Below are 19,535 nucleotides of genomic sequence, written 5' to 3' on the forward strand. Positions count from 1 at the left end.
CCTCTGATGACTTCCAAGGACCCTCTTTGATCTCAGAGCGCCTGATGACCTCATAGGGCTCATGGTGGTCTGACATAGCCTCATATCACCTCCATTCGCCTTAGAGGGCCCCCTTTGATCTCTTTGATCTCCTCGATCTCAGAGGGTCCTCTTTGAGGTGGCTGAGAGGGCCCTTTGTTCACCTCAGAGGGCCCTCTGGTGACCTCCAGGAACCATCTTTGATCTAAGAGGGCCGTCTGGTGGCCTCATAGGATACCTTGTGGCCTGAAATTGACCCTCGTACCACAGAGGGCCTTCTGTTCGTCTTAGGGGGCCCTCTACTGGTCTTAGCGGGCCCTTTGTGTGCCTGGGAGGGCCCCCTGAGTACCTGAGAGGGCCCTCTGTGTGTTTGAGAGGGCCCTCTGTGTGCCTGAAAGGGCCCTCTGTGTACCTGAAAGGGCCCTCTGTTTGCCTGAGGGGCCCTCTGTGTGCTTGAGAGGGCCCTCTGTGTGCCTGAGAGGGCCCTCCGTGTACCTGAGAGGGTCCTCTGTGTGCCTAAGAGGGCCCTCTGTGTATCTGAGAGGGCCCTCTGTTTGCCGGAGAGGGCCCTCCGTGTGCCTGAGATGGCCCTATGTGTGCCTGAGAGGGCCCTTTGTGAGCCTGAGAGGGCCTTCTGTTTGTTTGCCTGAGAGGGTCCTCTGTGTGCCTGAGAGGGCCCTCTGTGTGCCTGAGAGGGCCCTCTGTGTGCCCGAGAGGGCCCTCTGTGCCTGAGACCTCCGTGTGCCTGAGAGGGCCCTATGTGTGCCTGAGAGGGCCCTCTATGCCTGAGAGGGCCCTCTGTGTACCTGAGAGGGTCCTCTGTGTGCCTAAGAGGGCCCTCTGTGTGCCTGAGAGGGCCCTCTGTGTACCTGAGAGGGCCCTATGTGTGTTTGAGAGGGCCCTCTGTTTGCCTGAGAAGGCCCTCCGTGTGCCTGAGAGGGCCTATGTGTGCCTGAGAGGGCCCTTTGTGAGCCTGAGAGGGCCCTCTGTGTGCCTGAGAGGGCCCTCTGTGTACCTGAGAGGGCCCTCTGTGTGCCTGAGAGGGCCCTCTGTGTGCCTGAAAGGGCCCTCTGTTTACCTCACAAGGTCCCTCATTGGCCTAAAGGTGTTCTCTAATAACGTTATTCCTCTAAGGGTCCCTAAAAGAGTTCTACAATGCTTTTTTGCGAATAAATTAGGAAGTAGTCAAAAGGGCCCTTTAAGTCAACTCAATTTTTTTTTTCGTGTTATAAAAAAAAAACTTTTTGTCTAGGCTCCATGGGGGGGGGGGTCCTAGGACCCCCAGGACCCCCTCTTGGATACGCCACTGCAGTCAAGATGACAGTCTGACAACTGCTGACAACTGAAAACTGCTAACAAACTTGCACGTCTTTGTCAGGGTAACGTGTATGCCCCGTATAACGTGTATTATGTAACGGCACAGTGTTGGACCTGCGATTTGCGGTGGGCAGCCGCAGTGCAATGTGCTGTAATGTGCGGTGGACGGCCAGTGTGCGATGTGCTGTGATGTGCGGTAAATATCTGTGATGTGGCTCTGGACCTGTTATATGTAACGTGCCTATGATGTGACTGCGTTTGTGTTAATCGGCCGCGTTGGGCCAACTTAGGAGCTGAAAATGGCGCTAACCGGTATTTTTCTTCTGTCAATTTCTGAGCATTACTTCCACCTAGGGTGATAGTTTTTCTCTTACAAAGCATTTGTATTAACCTTCCAGGCGGTGGGGGGGGATTTTTGCCCCCCCCCCCCTTTAGTTTTTTTCGATATATCTCGAAAACCGCTGCGCCGATCGTCACCAAACTGTCAGTACCCTCCCGTTGTAGGGGCGGCTCGGGCCGCTCCTGTTGGCCTGTCGCAGCCTCCCCTCTGATTGTTTTACTATGTATTACTCTACTTGATGTCCGTGTTAGGCTGAGACGACTCCCAGCCTGTACCCAATGGGATGTACTGCCACTCGGGCCACGTATGTACATCCCATTGTCTACTTCTACTATTTTACGTTAAATTTCGTAGCATCGTGGTACCAGTGAGAATCACTCCGCCATTTTGGGACACACGCGGTTTGGTAGCGTGCCCTCGTGGGTTTAGTACACCTTTTTGCGTTGTTCGATGGCCAATCGTCATAACCATTTCGGCATCAGTTTGGACAAGCGTCATTCAGAATAACCCATCGGCGATGTGCATCACTGTTTGACGGTCGGCAAAACAGGCTGGACTCCATTTAACCATTCTGCATAACTCTTTGTCATTGAGCACAATGTTCGTCATAGGCAAAACACTTTGTCAGATTGTCATAATGCTTCGACATTTCACAAAATGGTTAGTCGATGTGCACAATTCATCGGTACTGTGCGTAAACAATGACTGTTGATTTAAAACTTTCGTCAATGATCAAAATGTCATTGATGTAGTGCTTATCTAGCCATATTCAATGTTTAACGTTAATCACGCATTCAGGGATGAGGCTTATGACAGTTCCAGCGCAATTTGCAACCAATTAACCATTGGATTCCTGATTCCGAAAAAGGCAGTTATACGATAGCTACGAGGAGACTGCCGGCGCCACACCGAGTAGGCATGTAGTTCTTGAGCGTCGGACTCCAAGCGCTTCGATACAAACCACGAAGTCGGCCGTCATTATCGCGTCACTGCCCGTGCGATGTCATGGGACAACGCCTCGGGCGGCCGCGCCGGTCGGACTCGCGAGGGAATGGCTGACAGATGGCGAGCCGGGCCCTGCCGGCCGGACACCTTGGTGTTTGGGGCGGGGCTGACTTATCCAGCCTGTTGCCTGTTCCTTGTTGTTTGAGGCGAGGCGGGGTTAACTTATCCAGCCTGTTGCTCTGTTGCCTGTCCATTTTTCAATCAGCCGATAACATGTCAGCTACGTCCATCTACATTGTACCTATGGTGCTCATGAACGCTACCGATTTTTATGTGGATCATGGTCTACGAGTTTCGCCACCTATGCCTCGCACTGCACTGTATAAACGTGGTCATATTTGTATGTAATTCTCTGTAAAGGGGCGATCTGTTTTTAGTTTTGACGAAATGTTATGAGGAATGCCGAAATTAGCATGGGGATGTTTTGGTGAACGACGAAGGGATATTAACGAATGACGAAGCATTTATCCAAATCGTCAAAGGTTTTGCCGGAACTCAATCAGTTATGGCGAATAGCGAAGGTAATACCAACTGACGAACTGTGGAGTGGGATCAGCATTCCGTTTTGCCCATATGCTGAAGGTTTTGCCGGAATGCCTCTCACTGGCGCCACCTATGTGCTGATCGGACGAATGGGTTTTGCTGATTGGCCATCGAACAACGCAAAAAGGTGTAGTGAAGCTCCTGGCCATTGATGACTTTACAAATGTACCGATAAAGTTAGACTCCGCTCAATCACCGTTATCCTCAGACTCATCCCGTAACCAAAAGCATCTGGTCAATTCAGCCCTCATGTATTGCTCTTAATTTGACTCAACGGACTGCATTCAGCATTTTAAACGTTCTCTTTCAACAAGCCGAACTTCCTATCTCCTAACTCTCGCCGCAAATAAACTACCCTAACAATACCCTAACACCACGCAAGCTAACCTAACCCTCCACCCGCTTGCTCCTACCTATCTATGGGATGTGCCTTGAGCCCGCACAGCATCCCTGCGTAGTCGGAACCTACCTTCGAGCCAGCTTACCAGCAGCGTGGCTGAGGTCGGGTCCCAGCGTTGTAGCCTGGTCGGCGTACAGGCACTGAGCCCCGTTCTCACTCCCTGCTGCGGTTATATACTCGCCCGAAGGCATGGATAAGTCCTGTCACCCGGTCTGAGGCTAAAATCGATCGGGCGACAGTGACCTCGACCAGGGGCGTCGCCACGGATTTTTGAGTGGGGGGGTCGGGTTTCTAGTCTTCACCCGATGGGTAGGGGTGGTTTTTTTTTTGCCACACTTCCCAGTTTTGTGCGTGCGTATGTGTGTGTGTGCGTGTGTAACAAATCGGCGCGCAGCGCCGCCAAATTTGGTATAACCTATTAGGTAGGTATACCTACCTACATCACTTGCGTAAAAATTATCACTGGTCACTTAAGGTCAGGTCGCCATGTCAAGTTCAGTTATACGGTATACCTCTATGAAAACTTTCCTGAGTTTCCCCTCTCGCCATTCTTGTAGCTTTTCTCCCATAACTTCGAAATTTGGTACACTGTATAGGTACCTAATGTATGGGGTTATACGTGTCAGCAATTCATGATTCTAACTGAGGATTTACATCTATGATCTGAAGGCAGGTCAAATACGTGACCTCATCATTAGAAAATAATGAGAAATTAGAAAAAGCACGAATGCCTCCTGCTTTGAAAAAGTTCGTCAGAAACGCAAAATATCTTTGGAGCCATGACAAATCAGCTCATTCATTGCCAGGGACAGAGTGCAACTTATGGCGAGTGATGACTCGAAAGGTCATTAGTGGAAATGTCCATCGATGGCCACCAGCATTTTTTTCTACAACTTTTGACGAAGACGCGGTAGAGCGATGACAGCACCTGGAAGGTGTTCACTGTTCAGCTCAACAACACGGATCCATTCATATGCAGCAGGAGGTCCTTTTTCGATCAGGACATAACGTTGACCTGAGGTCGTTTTAACGTTAATTCTGAATGGTCAAATTTTAACTCATGTGACGCGTCTCAAAGAGATCAAGACGGTGGTGACAAGACAACATACGTACATACCATACAAATTCACGGAATCGAAAGTTATTGCAAAGCAGATGTTTCGGCAGAATCTGTCCAGTTAGCTGTTTGCCTTCTTATGGGCCAAACATAGACCTGAGATGAAATCTAACGCGAAGCTAGCGAAAGAGCGTTAAAAGAGCTATCGAATAGTTTTCTGCTTCACTGTAGCCCTTCTATTGGTGGTTTCCCAGTCGCTAACGTATTTAACGTATACTAAACTAACGCTGAGGCATGCTTTCGACCCCTGATCGATCTACAGGTTTGCGGAAAAAAGAGCATGCTGCCCGTGACGAGAGAAAGCCGATGGTACCCATTTACAAGTTTTCGGGTCATCTCAGGACTCAGGTCATCGCCAATAAGTAGAGAAACTCTGGACCTGCTAGAACTTAACGAATGTAAGTTGTGATGGTTTTTCGAGGTTCTGATTACGAATGTTATCTTAGTTTTGAACGAAGATGATGACTCCATGCATTTGGGGTAGATCAGGTCAGGTCAGATCGACCGGTACCTAATAGTGGATGACCACCACCGATTGCTTCCTAGCATGCTATATGAATAAGCAACACAACTACTTCTTAAATGTTCAGATGGGCGCTAAGTTCAAAATCAGCTCCAAAAACTACCCTATCAATTAAAAGCACGTTATGAAAAAGTGAACTAAGGTCATTTTTATTTGAATCAGGGATATCGATTTATTTTGAGTAGGTGATTAACTCGAGCGCACCGGAAGTTTTGTTGCAATCGGCTCCTTTTTGCGCGACTTCTTTGCGAAAGCCCGAGACGGTTCCATCTGACTCCCTTTCCCCTACATGTGCACTGTACAGCTAGTTGTGACGGTAGCCATGGGGCTGAGGCTAGTTTGTAGTTTTGTAGTTAGGTACTGATCCGACGAATCGACTGCGACCATTTTTTTTAAACGATCAGACGAACGCTCGGGGCAGTTTTGGCGCGTCCAATCCTTTGAGGGATAAAAAGGTATACTAGGATGGGGGCTACTTAAAAACATTGTTGTGCTGGTGTTCCCCGCCCACAGCTAATTGACCTTTAGGTAATTGGCTAATTGGCTTTAGGGAGCTCTTGAAGCGATTTTGAATCTGATGTATTTGTTGGTGTTGCTGACGCCTGCTTCACTGACATAAAAGCTAAAAAAGCATACTCAGCATCGCAAAAAGTGGGGGGTCGACACCCCCAGTTTTCAAGAGTGGGGGGGTCACGACCCCCCCGACCCCCCCGTCGGCGACGCCCCTGACCTCGACGTATTCCTAAATGTCAAAAGGCGGGTGAAAATAAACATACCGCGAAACAGCTTACATAACTTCCCCCCTAGCGTTACATCTTATATAAACTAAATGTCAAAAGGCGGGCGAAAAAAAACATGCCGTGATACACCTTACACCGCGATACACCTTACATAAATTATAGCGTTACATCTTATATAAACTAAATGTCAAAAGGCGGGCGAAAATAAACATACCACCAGTATAACGCCTTTTGGGGCGACTAACGGAGCGAGCGAGAGGGTGGGCCTTGCACGTGCGAAATTGCGAGGGAGTACCTCCAACTGACTTGTGCACGGCACCCTACTAACCGGTATGTGCCAAATTTGGGCACAAGCGGCCCAGCCGTTCTCGAGATCTGGAAGCAGCAACCTGCACGTGCGCACGTGCAAAATGGGTCCCAACTGACTTGTGCACGGCACCCTACTAACCGGTCCCTAACTGTGTACCAAATTTGAGCGCAATCGGTCCGGCCGTTCTCGAGATCTGGAATCAACCCCTGCACGTGCGCACGTGCAGCAGCACCCCATGGCACATGTATATGCAGTGCCTAGTGGGTGCCTACCTACATGTCAACTTTGAGCGCAATCGGCCAAGTAGTTACCGAGATATTGCAACAATTACAAAACTGACACCTCTTCGTTTTGCACGTGGCACGTGCATAAGGGGTCATCCACATGCATCGGGAATAGTCCAGTACTTGGTAGAAGGAATGAAGCTACCCTACAAAATTTACCGCATGTAAATCGGTCAAGTGGTTGCTGAGATATAAGCCTCGCAAAAGCGTCCGCACGGCCGGCCGGCCGGCCGGCCGCTCATACTCAGAAATTTCCGTTAATCTAAGGAAAGACTACGCTCGCTTCGCTCGCTCCGTAACGATACACCTTACACCGTGAATAGCTATTGCACATTGTGATAAAAAACCAAAGGCTATGACAGGTTGGACGCTAATGACGTCAGAGTGACGTCATTTCTGCCATTTTCGACCCAAAAAAGGTTTCGCGAGAAGAGCTGTCAGGCCTACGGCTTTAGAGATACAGAAAAATGTTTCAACATAAAAGGTGTAGAATTTAGAGGGCTACAAAGTGCTATCTCGAATTTTTGAACTTTTTGGATTTTGACCTCCAAAAATAAAAAATAGAATTTTTGAATATAATGGCCAAAAAATCCAAAAAGTTTTTTTTTGAATTTCGAAAAAAAAACGGTAGAAATGTGATAGTCCCTACCGCCTTCTATCTACATACCAAATTTGAGATCGATACCTCTTTTTTTGGCCAAGTTATAGCGAAAAAAAACTGTTCAAAATTGATGACGTCAAATTTTCAAACTCACTTTTTAGCAATTCTAGGTCTCGTAGCGCAAAACAAAGACCACCATTAGACTCCCCGTGACGAGCTGCATCGAATCAATACCCGTTTTATGCAGAAATATCAACTTTGAAATTTGACCTTTTTTGACCTGACCTTGACCTGACCTCCACCAGAAAGTGACCTAAACCGTACCTGATAGTCTTATAACCAACACCATTGAGTTGGAAATGAAAAAAAAAACTGGCCATAAAACATGCATCGCACAACCTTAGTAAAGTTGGGTTCATGTGGTGAGTGGTGACCCTTGGTGACCTTCGGTGACCTGACCTGTGATCTGACCTGGTATGACCAGTGACCTCTAATAGCAACACATGTACTAGACAACTGACACCCTATCGCCGATTTTCGAAAAATGCGTTTTACTCGGTGTTATAGCGCTTCCCTTGAAGCCCCGTGAACGGTGAAACATTTTATCTTTGACCTGACCTGTGACGTCATCGGTGACCCCGAGGTCAGTGAAATTTGGTTTCCTTCGACAAATTTGACAGGAGTATCGAACCCCGTTTGAATTTTCCGGATCCGTCCAGTAGTTTCGGAGATACGGGGGAGGGGGGGGGGCAAAAAAATGCCCCCCCACCGCGCGGAAGGTGGCCGGGAGGCCAACCGCCTGCCGGGTTAACTCTCGCCCGGCGAGGGGGGTTGATGCAACCCCCTAATGTTTTTCGCAAATAACGTACAAACGGCAGAGCGTAGCGCCGCCAAATTTGGCATACCCTCTGGGGCAACCTTTTCGCACCTATCCTGAAAATTTGAAGTCCCAGTCTTTTCAGGTCAGGTCATCAGGTCACAAAAACCGGTACAAGGCCAGGGGAAAATTGGACTAGCTTAGCGGCAACTGAATTCCAGAGTTCACTTAAATTGGTAACAAAGTATATCATTCGATGCGCACGGAGGTCCTGAGTTCATTGGTGCTTTTATTTTCGCTCTATCTTTACTAGGTAAAAAGTTATAAGCGAAAAACCTTTTACATGTTTTAGCAAATGTTTTGCACTCATACCCCCCAAAACCCCCCTAAATATTGACTTAGAGTCACCAAACTTTCACAGGGGCGAGATCTTTTATGGACCCACCTACCCTATACATTTGGCGTTTTTTACTAGTGCCATAGGAGCCAATCGCCAGAGGGGGGGGGGGGTCGTACCAACTCCCCTCGCCGTCCGTGTTATGAAAAAGGCCCTCGCCTGGCGAGGGTTAAGTATGCTTTATTGACCCTAGCCTTATGGGGGGGGGGACGATGGCCTCCTCGTTGTTTTTTTGCAAATGATTCGAAAAAACACTGCTGATCGCGACGAAGCTTTTTCCAATTCACACATGTTCTACAAAATTATGACCCTGACCCAGATGAAAGTGTAATAGGGATGTGTAGTGGGAGGGGAGGTGGGCATAGGAGTGTAGGCTTTATGATGTGCATGTGTGCCTGATGTTTTGCCTGTTTTTACCCATTCTGCTTTTTACCTGTTTTTATATTGAGACTATCAGCACAGAATAGCCACGGGTGTATGTGGACTTGGAGTGCTGGCAAATGTCAATCCATACATGATATCTGGCCAGCTGTGAGTCGACTCGGAACACCTTGCCTAATACCGATCCAGTTGTGATGCATGTATCTTATTAGCGATTATACTATTCCTATGTATATTACATAGCGTTAAACAGAATATTATATGTACAGCCCTCAGCAGACTGCATGGTAGGTAGTCTTTTTTCGACAAAACTGATAATAGCTCAAAGGCTATGTTATCAGTCGGTCGGAGCACACTGCAAATAGATGCGCCATGCTCCACTCCTTCGAATGTGTCTATCACTAAACAAAGTATGCGCCTTGTGTGGCAGTAAAATGCAAGAGTTTGTTTTGGGGGCAGATATACACTTTTGGGTTTTGTTGCCAAACTTAATGGAAAATGAACACGATGATAATGCCAATCTAAGGTGCGGAGTCTCGCGCTTCTTGCTGTTACGATTTTTGAGTGACCGATAGCATAGTATTCGCGTTATTCTTGTCGAAAAAAGAACACCTACCACGCAGTTTGCAGAGGGCTCTACATGTAACTTGATCTTCTTAAACTCTTAGAAGCTTCTGATTATCCTAGACCACAGCAAGGTCAGAAGTATGTACAGGTCTCCCGGGTTTTAGCGGTAGGTTTTGCACCTATAAAATTTAGTGTACTTCAGGCTATGTCTTCGTCGTCTTAAGCTTTTAAGTGTTGAATATGCAATCGACTTGTTGGGTAACAAGCCAGCCATGATCGTGTAAAATGGCTTCATCGTAGATCGATTAGTTTCTGATATATAACCGGAAATGTAAAAGTGCAAAACCTACCGCTTAATCTCGCGAGAGCCGTACCTACCTATACCGACCGTTTGAAGGCTACCAAAAGACATTGCGATTCCGGAAATAATTTATTGAATATGTCAAATCAGCAGTGAGCAGGTAGATTATAAGACGTAACGACACCATAAACAGAGGGTGCCAATGTAACACAAAAACGCCGTTTTATTCACGCACAAATAGTGCAGTGCAGTTGGTGAGCCAGCCTGTCAACCTTTCTATAAAAATCTGTAGACCCTCAGAAAAGAGCTAAAACCTTACCACTTAAAACATACTCGGAATGTTTCCCGTAAGAGCTAGCACACACGACAAACTAACTCTTAACGTATAGGTATTTTCATACCACAAACTAACAACCAAAATGAAGAATGTCTCATGGAAACACCCAATGAGTGAAAGAAACAGAAAATAGACTAAAGCACACAGTCTGTTCAATTTCATGGACAGCCAGAGTTCATTTCGTGGACGGCCAGAATTTAGCCCTCTGCATCCTCGGGTGTGTCGGGGATTTCCGGTTCCGCCTCCTTGCCGGGCAGTTTGCACAAGGGCAGTCCGCCGCAGCAGTCGACAGCACCCTCTCTGCACGTGCACATTTTGTCGCCGATCATGACGTTGGTGCCGGAGGGAACCAGATCTATCCCGTCCACACCCTCCACGCGGCAGCCTGAAAATGACGTCATAGGATCAATAAGGCTGCAATATAGGTAAGTACAATAACAGAAAATGTCATGCCATATATGTATGTAGACAAATTGGATTGATTCACGTGTGAAGATATGGCTATGTACCGTAGAGGGTATCGATACAAGATCGAAATAGTATGAAGTACAAATACATTCATTACAGGGACAAGAGGAACGGAGGAATGTTGTCATGAAGCAAATGCCTTACTGATAGCAGGCACTCAGGCAGTGTGACAGCAGTCTGCATTGCAACCTCCCCCCCTCGCCCGGCCCCTCTCCCCCGACAGCGGCTGCTGTTTCGCCCGGTTCAACTCTCCTACGTCCACTTACATGTTTCGTCTATGACGGTGACCGGGAAGCCATCTTTGCAGACAATCGCCGTGCACTGGTCGATTTGCTTAATCTCAGCGCCGTTATCGTACTTTTGCCCGTCGACCTGACAGAATTCCTGGCCACAGGTTATTTTAGGGATGACACAGACGGGTTTGAGACGCATTTGGCAGCTGAGCAGGATTTCAGCGTCCGCGCCGGGGGGAAGACTGCCGCACAACTCTTCCTCGGCTGAAACAGACACGGTCAGTGAACGAGCGATACTGCTTTTTACGGAGCGAGCGAAGCGAGCGGAGTCTTACGTAGAATAACGGAAATTTCTGAGTATGAGCGGCCGGCCGGCCGGCCGGCCGTGGTCACGATTCTGCGACGCTTATATCTCAGCAACCACTTGGCCGATTTACATGCGGTAATTTTTGTAGGGTAGCTTCATTCTTTCTACCAAGTATTGGACTATTCCCGATGCATGTGGGTGAACCCTTATGCACGTGCCACGTGCAAAACGAAGAGGTGTCACTTTTGCAATTGTTGCAATATCTCGGTAACTACTTGGCCGATTGCGCTGAAAGTTGGCATGCAGGTAGGCACCCACTAGGCAATGCATATCCATGTGCCGGAGTTGGGGTGCTGCTGCACGTGCGCACGTGCAGGGGTCGATTCCAGATCTCGAGAACGGCTGGACCGATGGCGCTCAAATTTGGTACATGGCTAGGGACCGGTTAGTAGGGTGTCGTGCAAAAGTCAGTTGGGACCCATTTTGCACGTGCGCACGTGCAGGGTGCCGCTTCCAGATCTCGAGAACGGCTGGGCCGATTATGCTCAAATTTGGCACATCGCTAGAGACCGGTTAGTAGGGTGCCGTGCACAAGTCAGCTGGAGGTACCCCCTCGAAATTTCGCACGTGCAAGGCTCACCCTCTCGCTCGCTCCGTTAGTCACCCCAAAAGGCGTTATACTGGTTGTATATTGTAAAATTACTACTTTGTTGACTGGGTGGACATAAATGTCCTAACAGATGAAATATGTTACACCCTTAAATATGTAAATGAGCAAATATAAGCATTGCTCAAACACGTTTACATGTGCCCGTAAAGGCTAACAGCTCTATTTTGTGCGCCCTTAGCCTTTCCTCATTTCGCTGCATGAACTGTCTGATAGGCAACTACAATTGTGAATCATACCAATAACAAATTATCGTCATGAGATGAACAGCTAGAAAATGCTGTTGTTCACAGACTTTATTACTCTGGTGACTATCCTCGCAGTTTCATAACCCCCGGTGCCGTCTCTATAGAGATTCCATGTTCCCTCGGACTCACGTTCCACGCTTCCCAACCAGACGCCACCGCACGGGTACAGTTTCTTTCTGAGTTTCTGCACAGCATCACTGGCTAGCGCTTCTGCGTCCAGTTCCAGCAGGCTACCGCCCTTGCTCTTGCACAACTCGGCGGCCTCGGCGTTGTTGAGCCAATGGCTCTCGGCAATCACACAGGAGTCCTCGAAGGAAACAGCATCCGCCGGACACACCGGCTGCGCTGCCGGCCGGACCAACAGGTCAGCTCAACGAAGGTCACTCTCCAAACTGCGCAAAGGGATGTGGATCAAACAACGTCATTGACGTCACTATCCATACTGCGCAAAGGGGATACAAAAGTGGATAACAAAGGCACGGAGTATAATGTCCATGGTTGCAGGAACTACCACTAGCTAAGACACCACGAAGACGATGGTACGTCACAATATTGAGCCAGTTGCACTCGTACATATGTACTTACAGGGTGGTCCTCCCAGCACCTGCCACTGGCCCCTCCTGCACCTCCTTCGCTCGCAGTTCGGCAGGGTGATAACGTCTCCCTGGTTGTACAGAACGCCGTCCAGTTCACAACCTGTATACAGTGAAGACGGGATCGGGTGGCAATTAGAACAGCTGCTATTGAGATTTGTAATAAGTCGGCAAATGGCCCAGTTTCATAACTGAAGACATTGGTCAACGTGGAAATTTCTCTTTGCGCAGCCGCCACTTAGGAATGATTAGGCACTTAAGTTTCGCTGCGCTCGGTGCAACTGTGAGTGCACCGAATGTACTCACAGTTGCACCGAATGTACTCACAGTTGCACCTCTCCCCGACTGAGTCGATCACAGCCGTCGTCAGCTGGCAGCCCTTGTCGTAGAAGGGGCAGCAGCGGATGTATAGACACTTTTTTGCGTCTATGTCCATGATGCCACCAATCGGGAACCACTGGCCCATGTAGAAACAGCCTGCAGCGACGCCATTCCGTCATGGGCTATTAACAAGACATGCCAACAACGTAATGCATCCGTTTTTTCGCAGCTTTGAGGTGATTGAGTTGAGCAATGATAAATCGACAACAACGACGCTGGTGCGGGACAGCGGGACACCTAAGTAGGTACTACTGTTCCACTGTTCATCCGACCACTGACCAACCACTGTTCGTCCGGGAAACCCATCTGAAATTGAGAACACTGACACCATAGGCGGCGGAACGGGGAGGGCACCGGGGCACCGTGTCCCCTTTGATTTTGGCATTTTAACATTAGCTCTATGGGCGTTGCATGGAAAGAATGGGAGCAAAAGTCGGCAGTGCCCCCCCCCCTTAATTGAAGGTGTTCCGCCGCTACTGACTGACACACCGTCTTAGTGACGAGTGCAATGATTAACTGTAACATGGAGAGCCAAAGAGAGCCCCGAAATGCACCCACGATTTTGACAAGAAGCCGTTACAGAATTCTGCGCCCGGCCGTGTTGTTCAGGACCACCATTTTAATTCCCAGAAGGAAGGTGTCTTGTAGATATGAAGTTTGTGCTGACCACAGCTTCAGTAGGAGCTTCGTGACTTTAAATAGTTTTTTTATGATAGATAAAAACGTTACTGAGGCCACCGTTTTCTGCTTGCACGCGTTTCCATCGATATGATGCACTGTAAAAGAGGCTTGTTTTACATATGCCTCACCTTTGTTTCCAATGGAATATCCGGGACACGGCTTCTTGCAAGAGTCCGTCATCTTGCAACACTTCTGGTAAGTCGCTAGGTCGTGGGGGTAATGAGAACAGCATCCTGGGAAAGTCAAAGTTAGTTTAATACAGCTACGTACTCATTATACAAAGAAACAAAAGTCCGTACGCGGAGACTATCTCATTCAACATTTGATAGCCACGCAAATTGTTAGAGCGCCACTATATGTATGCTTTGTGAACAACTGAATATGTTGGGTATCCCAAGCGTTGTTGTTTTATAAATTCAGATAAGTAAATAGTATGAAAAACACTCATTATCAATAATGCCGTTAATTTGTGTGCTCACACTATCAGAATGGCTCTAACGAAAAGGTTTTGTTATGTGTATACGCAAGTAGGTACTTACCAAGAATAGCTTGCAGCCAGCTGAAAAAGGCATAACGTGTCAAAATCTTGACAGAGTAACTTGAAGAACAGTGATGTATTGGTATTATTGTGCTACAGAACATAGGTTTGCCTGTCAATTAGGATTAACGCTTTAAAGCATTTGTTTCAACTTACTTTTATTTGCTCAGTTTGAGCCCCACTACGATCACTGCATGCTAAACGTATGCGATCAATGGTTCAAAAGCGTATTCGTGCTCTACATGCACTTACACCCTATCCATTGGAGCAAGCTAGAGAACGGTCCGATATATCAATAAATGTAATTATTTTATGGTAATTGGTAGCTATCAAAAGCTACCATAAATCTAAAGTAGGTACCTGGTGATTCGAATATTCTTGGCTGAACATAGAAAGCGATCTAGTGAACACATATAATGAAAAGTTTCTAGAGGAGCTTTTCTTCAAAAGATTTAAAACGTGACTAATCAATGTAGCTTTCAATGACCTTCAGAGGACGCAAATCGAACGTTGTCGAAAGTCTACTCATTATTGGAAGCACATTAAATGGTGCAGTACGTTGCCGGGTGAAACCTTACTCTCATGCTGCTCTTTTGCGAAGACTCGTTCGCTGAAGCTGGATAAAAACAGTAGGAGCAAGGCCAACAACTGTATGCCCGCGGAAAAGCAGCCATATTCAGCCAGAAGCGGCCGACAAGACTCTGAAACACACAAATACGCATTACGCATACTCATACATGCATGCATATAAACGTTGCAAATGCCGAAAAGAAGTGCATATGTCAACTATTGTAGGTGCTGAACATTTTACAGCAAATAAGATGGCTCACAATATCGTAAAACCGTCTAATGCAAGGAATGAATAACGAAATCGCCCTTCATAAGTAAGAAAATACACGCGATTTGTCATGGTAGTTCAATGCGTCTGTAGGCAAATGCGTAACTTTGAAGGAGCAGGAAAGTTGTTTTCATTCAAATACTACAAAATTGAAAGATTTCAATGGCTTTTTAACATGAGTGGGACATTCCAACTTCCAAAATAAGCGTTTTGTTAAGCTTGTATTCATGAGGTAAAAACAAACGGAAAGCTCAATGTAAAATAATGTACACTCACCGGGAATCAGCCACCGATAGTTGCAGTGGGTTCCGATGCTTGGTGTTCCAAGCTGGGTCGACAACTGAACTCCGCTAGCACCAGGGCATCCGACATCGCCATTGCAGTGCTGCATCGGGGGGTAGGTGGGACAGGGCAGACGGTCCATGGGGGGGGGGAGGGGTCTGGGCGGGAGAGCGACTGTCTAAAAAAGGCGCTTTGTTTGGTGAGTTCAGCGGTGGTGAGGGATGCAATATTTGACGTTCTACCTAGAAAAAAGAGGGCTAATTGGAATTTGCTCAGTAAATGCGTATTTCGAATTAATTAACCTTCGCCCCAGTGGGGGGGGGGGATATGTTACCACCCTGTCGCGTTTTTTGCGTCTGAATAAAAAACCGCGGCGCATAGCGCCGCGCCGCTTGGGGTAGCTTTTGGTACATCAATTTTGGACAATGTGTTAAATTTTTGACTCCAGGTCATGTCAGGTCAGGTCACCAGGTCAACTTAACTGACCAAGCCTAAAAAAAGTTTGCAATCATGTCCAGCCTGCAGTGTTTGTCAGAAAGGTTTCAAACTTGGTGGATTGCATGCTGTTATGGGCGCCTACAATTTGTATATCTCGGATTTTTTATATCCGTGACCTAAGGTCAGGTCAGTGGCGAAACCTTTCCATTACAAGTCAATGGAGAAAAATGAAAATGCCTCTAGACCCGTGTGTACGCATCGGAACAGTCCAAATATTTCAGAATCACAATGTTTTAGTCCACTCGTGATGACCAAGGTGTCATTTTTGCTGATAGCCTCTAGACAGGTCATCCGAGGTCACTTGAGGCTACAAACAGTTTTTTGCCAATAACTCGCGATTGGAAAGAGATAGAACGCTGGGGATGGTCTCATTGTGTTTGCCTTGTTGAGACGCATCGACTGATATGCAACATGACCTTTTCCGGTAAGGTCATGACCTTGACCTGAGGTCAAATTTTCAACTTGACCTTTCAAGGTCAAATTATACTTCATTCGACGCGTCTCGGCGAGAGGAACACGATTCTGGCAATAGAAATGTCGTGGCATTTTTTAGTCGAAAGTTATTGTCGAAAAACACTTTTCGTAAAAACAGCTATTTTTGGACTTTTTGCCCTCTGGAGGCCAAACCGTTGACCTGAGGTCAATATTGATAAGGACCTTTTCAAAAGAAGAGTTCAAAAGCTATCGATTGCTTTTCCCTGCGCTATTCTAGCTACCATAGTTCCTGAGATAGCGGCATGTTTTCTGAAAAATATAATGACAATTGGCAAATTTTGACATTTGATGACCTCTGGTGACCTCAATATTGCTCTAAGGTGAAAAATGACCGAAATACTTTCAAACGTACGCATTGAGAGCTATCGACTGCTTTTTACCGCGTCTTTCTAGCCCTCTTAGTTTGAGTTAGAGGTGGGTGGTAACATATGCCCCCCCCCCTCACTAGGGCGAAGTTGGCTGAGACCGCCACTGGGGCGCGGGTTAATGCATTGGTTTGGTAGGGAGGACGGTAGGGAGGACTCCCCGATTTTTCCCTCGCGAATATTTTGGCAGATGGCGTATGCGAGTGAGCATCAATAAGATGCTCGTGAAACATTTTAGGCCACATCGCTTTCGCGCATGTAGGTAAGCAACTCGGACCTAGGCTATTCGGGGTCAGGTCAGAAGTGTCAGCTGATCTCAGTTTGAAAAATAAATCTCCCAAGCTACATCAATGAAACGGCTAATTTAAAAGCTCAACCCCCACTCCGCTGGGGGAGGGGACAGAATCTACCCCTCCCGTTTTTCGCTAATAACTTTGTAGGTATAGCTCTGTGTGACCGGCTGAGACGCCGCGTGGCCCAGACGCGCCTGCGGGGGACGCCGTCTAGTCGACACTGACAAATGTGTATAGAGGGGGTGTCATATCACATATGTGGTGGCGGCGGCGCCGAGCCACGGTAGTGGCAGCGCCGGGTCGCGCGAGAGGGTTGGCAGTGTGGTTTGAACGGTCGCAGGAGAAGCACCGAATACACTCAGCTACAAACTTCTAAACGCGTTAAGCTAGTGACGTTCAACTTTCAGTACCTTTTTATACATTAATTGGACATGTTTCCTGAAAATTGGAGCGAAATTCGTCGAAAATATTTGAGAAAATGACGTTTTAATGACGTCATGTCACGCCATTTTCGCTTCAAAAGCTGCAAAATCTCAAACGCCTCTAACATTATAAGTTTTTAAGGAATGAAGACGTTACAAAAAGTATTTACGTGAATCTACTTTGTCTTTCAAGTGACTATCTCGTTTTTCAATTATGGATTTTGGCCCAATATTTTTCAAAAACTGATTTTTTTAAACCATGATAGGTAAACCCAGAACTTTGAGTTTATCGAAAAAAGAAACAGAATAACCGGAATATGTCAGAGAAGTAGTCTCTGTGCACCTGAAATCCAATGTTAAGCAGAATCGGGCAAAATGTAAGAGCTATTCAAAGTTTATGACGCCACGACACACAACCGCTTCTGTCCTCACTTTACTAAAACGTCAACGAAAACATTACACAAGCTAAATATAAACCCCGGCAGCAGCCACAACAAAGCCCAGTATCCAGATCGCAACGATAAGAGTTCCAAAAATCCTGGGAGCTGCGCACTACGGACCGACCGCCCACACTGTGCATCAACTCTCCACCGGAACATTTTGCCTGAACTCGTTTGTGCCGCTGTTGAAACAATCGAGAGCTGCGAACGCGGCTGGCAGAGCTGTGTTGGCTGGCAAAGCTGCAGGAATGGGAGAGCTGTGGAGCCGCGGGGCTGTGAGGGCGGGCAGGCTGGGCTGCGGGGCTGTGCAGCGCTCCCACGCCATTGTCAGTACTCACAATGGGGTAGTGACAAGTACATGGGCGAGTTTTTGGTTCCGGAGCGCGGTACCGGTAACGCAAAAGCGGTAAGGTCTGCCGGCGGCTTTTCGATGGGCAGTCGCCGCTAGCTAGTTACCAGACATTTGTTGGCAGAATAGTCGCTGTGTTTTAGTGACAGTGAGAGTTGGGGGCAGTTGCTGGCAGTTGTTGACAGCTGCTAATGATTGCCGTCTGCTTGCAACACACGTAAGCTTTTAATAGCTGTTTACCAGCTTTTCGCTTTTACTCAGCCTTCACTAGCCGTTAGGTTATAGGTATTAAACTTCGTACCTACACTGGATGTTTATCGATTTGATGCGGGGTGTTATCCCTCCCAACTCAGACAGCTATCAGGTGGCCGGTTGCCGTTGTAAGCGACTCGCTCGAGCTGCTCTAGTATTGGGTACCGTCCGTGTGTCGGCGAGATCGGCGAGTGAGTGCGAGGCTGAGTGTGGATGAGGTGGTCAGTGACTCATTAGTTCCCACTCTAATCAGCTGGTAATCCTTTCTGTTGGCTATTGTGCGCCACTTCACGATTGCACTGCTTCTGCGATGAGACACGCATGACTCGAAATCCCGCTCCAATTAGCCTTAGGAGATTTCATCTCAATTAGACGACGTCACGACACCTGAAATATTTCGGTCGATCAGTTTTTCGAAGTAGTGAATTCCGTCGCCCGTCTTATTCGCGCCGTCCGCCGACCTTACCGCGCTTCACAAATAGTCATCACCAAAAAGATCGCTATGCAACTGACAGTTATATTTATAACGTGCATCGGTCTCATTCATTAGCGTCTATGCAGTGCTTCCGAATCTGAACCTTCAACCAACTGGGACCAATATGCCCGTCAGAATTATAGCTGCTATACCCAAATTATTGCAAGTTACGGCTCAAATATTGTGCATCTTTTCTGAGGTGTATGTGCTGAGTCACGCTTCAATGTGTCTCACTTTTCTTCCTTCATCTCATCACTTACTTACTTACTTACTTACTATCTCATCACTTTGAACGGTAGGCATACTTATATCTACCTTTTATGCACAACTGGTACGCATTATCTACAAAACCTATTGTCAACGTTCTAAGGGCAGCGTGTCGACCACATCCTCATTCTGTTTAATGTAAATGCTCACCAAAAACTTATTACATTACATTACAGAACTAGACAACTTCTAGCAAGCACCGACAACCTAACTACACAATCTGGTTACCCAACATGCTGGAAAGCAAGCCATACCAGTTACCACTAAACTCCCGTAAAACTTCACCATCAAGTCTGCTTTGACATTTAATGGTGTCTCTCTCCCGCGCCTTCCGCCCTGTACCCAAGTGTTGACGGGATGAGTGAATAGCTGACCAAATGAATTTCTGACCAATCCATGAACAATTCATTATCAGGAGGAGGAGTCAGAGGGATGAAAAATACAG

At 47.3% G+C, this 19,535-nt stretch overlaps 1 protein-coding gene across 1 annotated transcript; it reads right to left on the reverse strand.

Moving 5' to 3' along the window:
• Positions 1-9,775: 9,775 nt before the first annotated feature.
• On the reverse strand, positions 9,776-14,138 carry LOC122370755. The gene is made up of 7 exons (XM_043346645.1): positions 14,116-14,138; positions 13,705-13,809; positions 12,842-12,991; positions 12,507-12,617; positions 12,051-12,266; positions 10,733-10,963; positions 9,776-10,383 (listed from the first exon to the last, which is right to left on the reverse strand). The coding sequence occupies exons 2-7, from the start codon at positions 13,754-13,756 to the stop codon at positions 10,196-10,198; spliced, it is 948 nt and encodes a 315-aa protein (XP_043202580.1). The 5' UTR covers positions 13,757-13,809; positions 14,116-14,138; the 3' UTR covers positions 9,776-10,195.
• Positions 14,139-19,535: the final 5,397 nt, after the last annotated feature.

The sequence above is a fragment of the Amphibalanus amphitrite genome, unplaced genomic scaffold (genome assembly GCF_019059575.1).
Source record: "Amphibalanus amphitrite isolate SeventyFive unplaced genomic scaffold, NRLGWU_Aamphi_draft 001165F_arrow, whole genome shotgun sequence".
Classification (NCBI taxonomy): Eukaryota; Metazoa; Arthropoda; class Thecostraca; order Balanomorpha; family Balanidae; genus Amphibalanus; species Amphibalanus amphitrite.

Coding starts and splice junctions, on each gene's coding strand:
- LOC122370755 (XM_043346645.1), bottom strand. CDS start 13,756: ATGACGGACTCTTGCAAGAAGCCGTGTCCCGGATATTCCATTGGAAAC. Junction 12,618..12,841: donor AGTCGGGGAGAGGTGCAACT/GTGAGTACATTC, acceptor CACTGTATACAG/GTTGTGAACTGGACGGCGTT. Junction 12,267..12,506: donor GGTGCTGGGAGGACCACCCT/GTAAGTACATAT, acceptor TCCGGCCGGCAG/CGCAGCCGGTGTGTCCGGCG.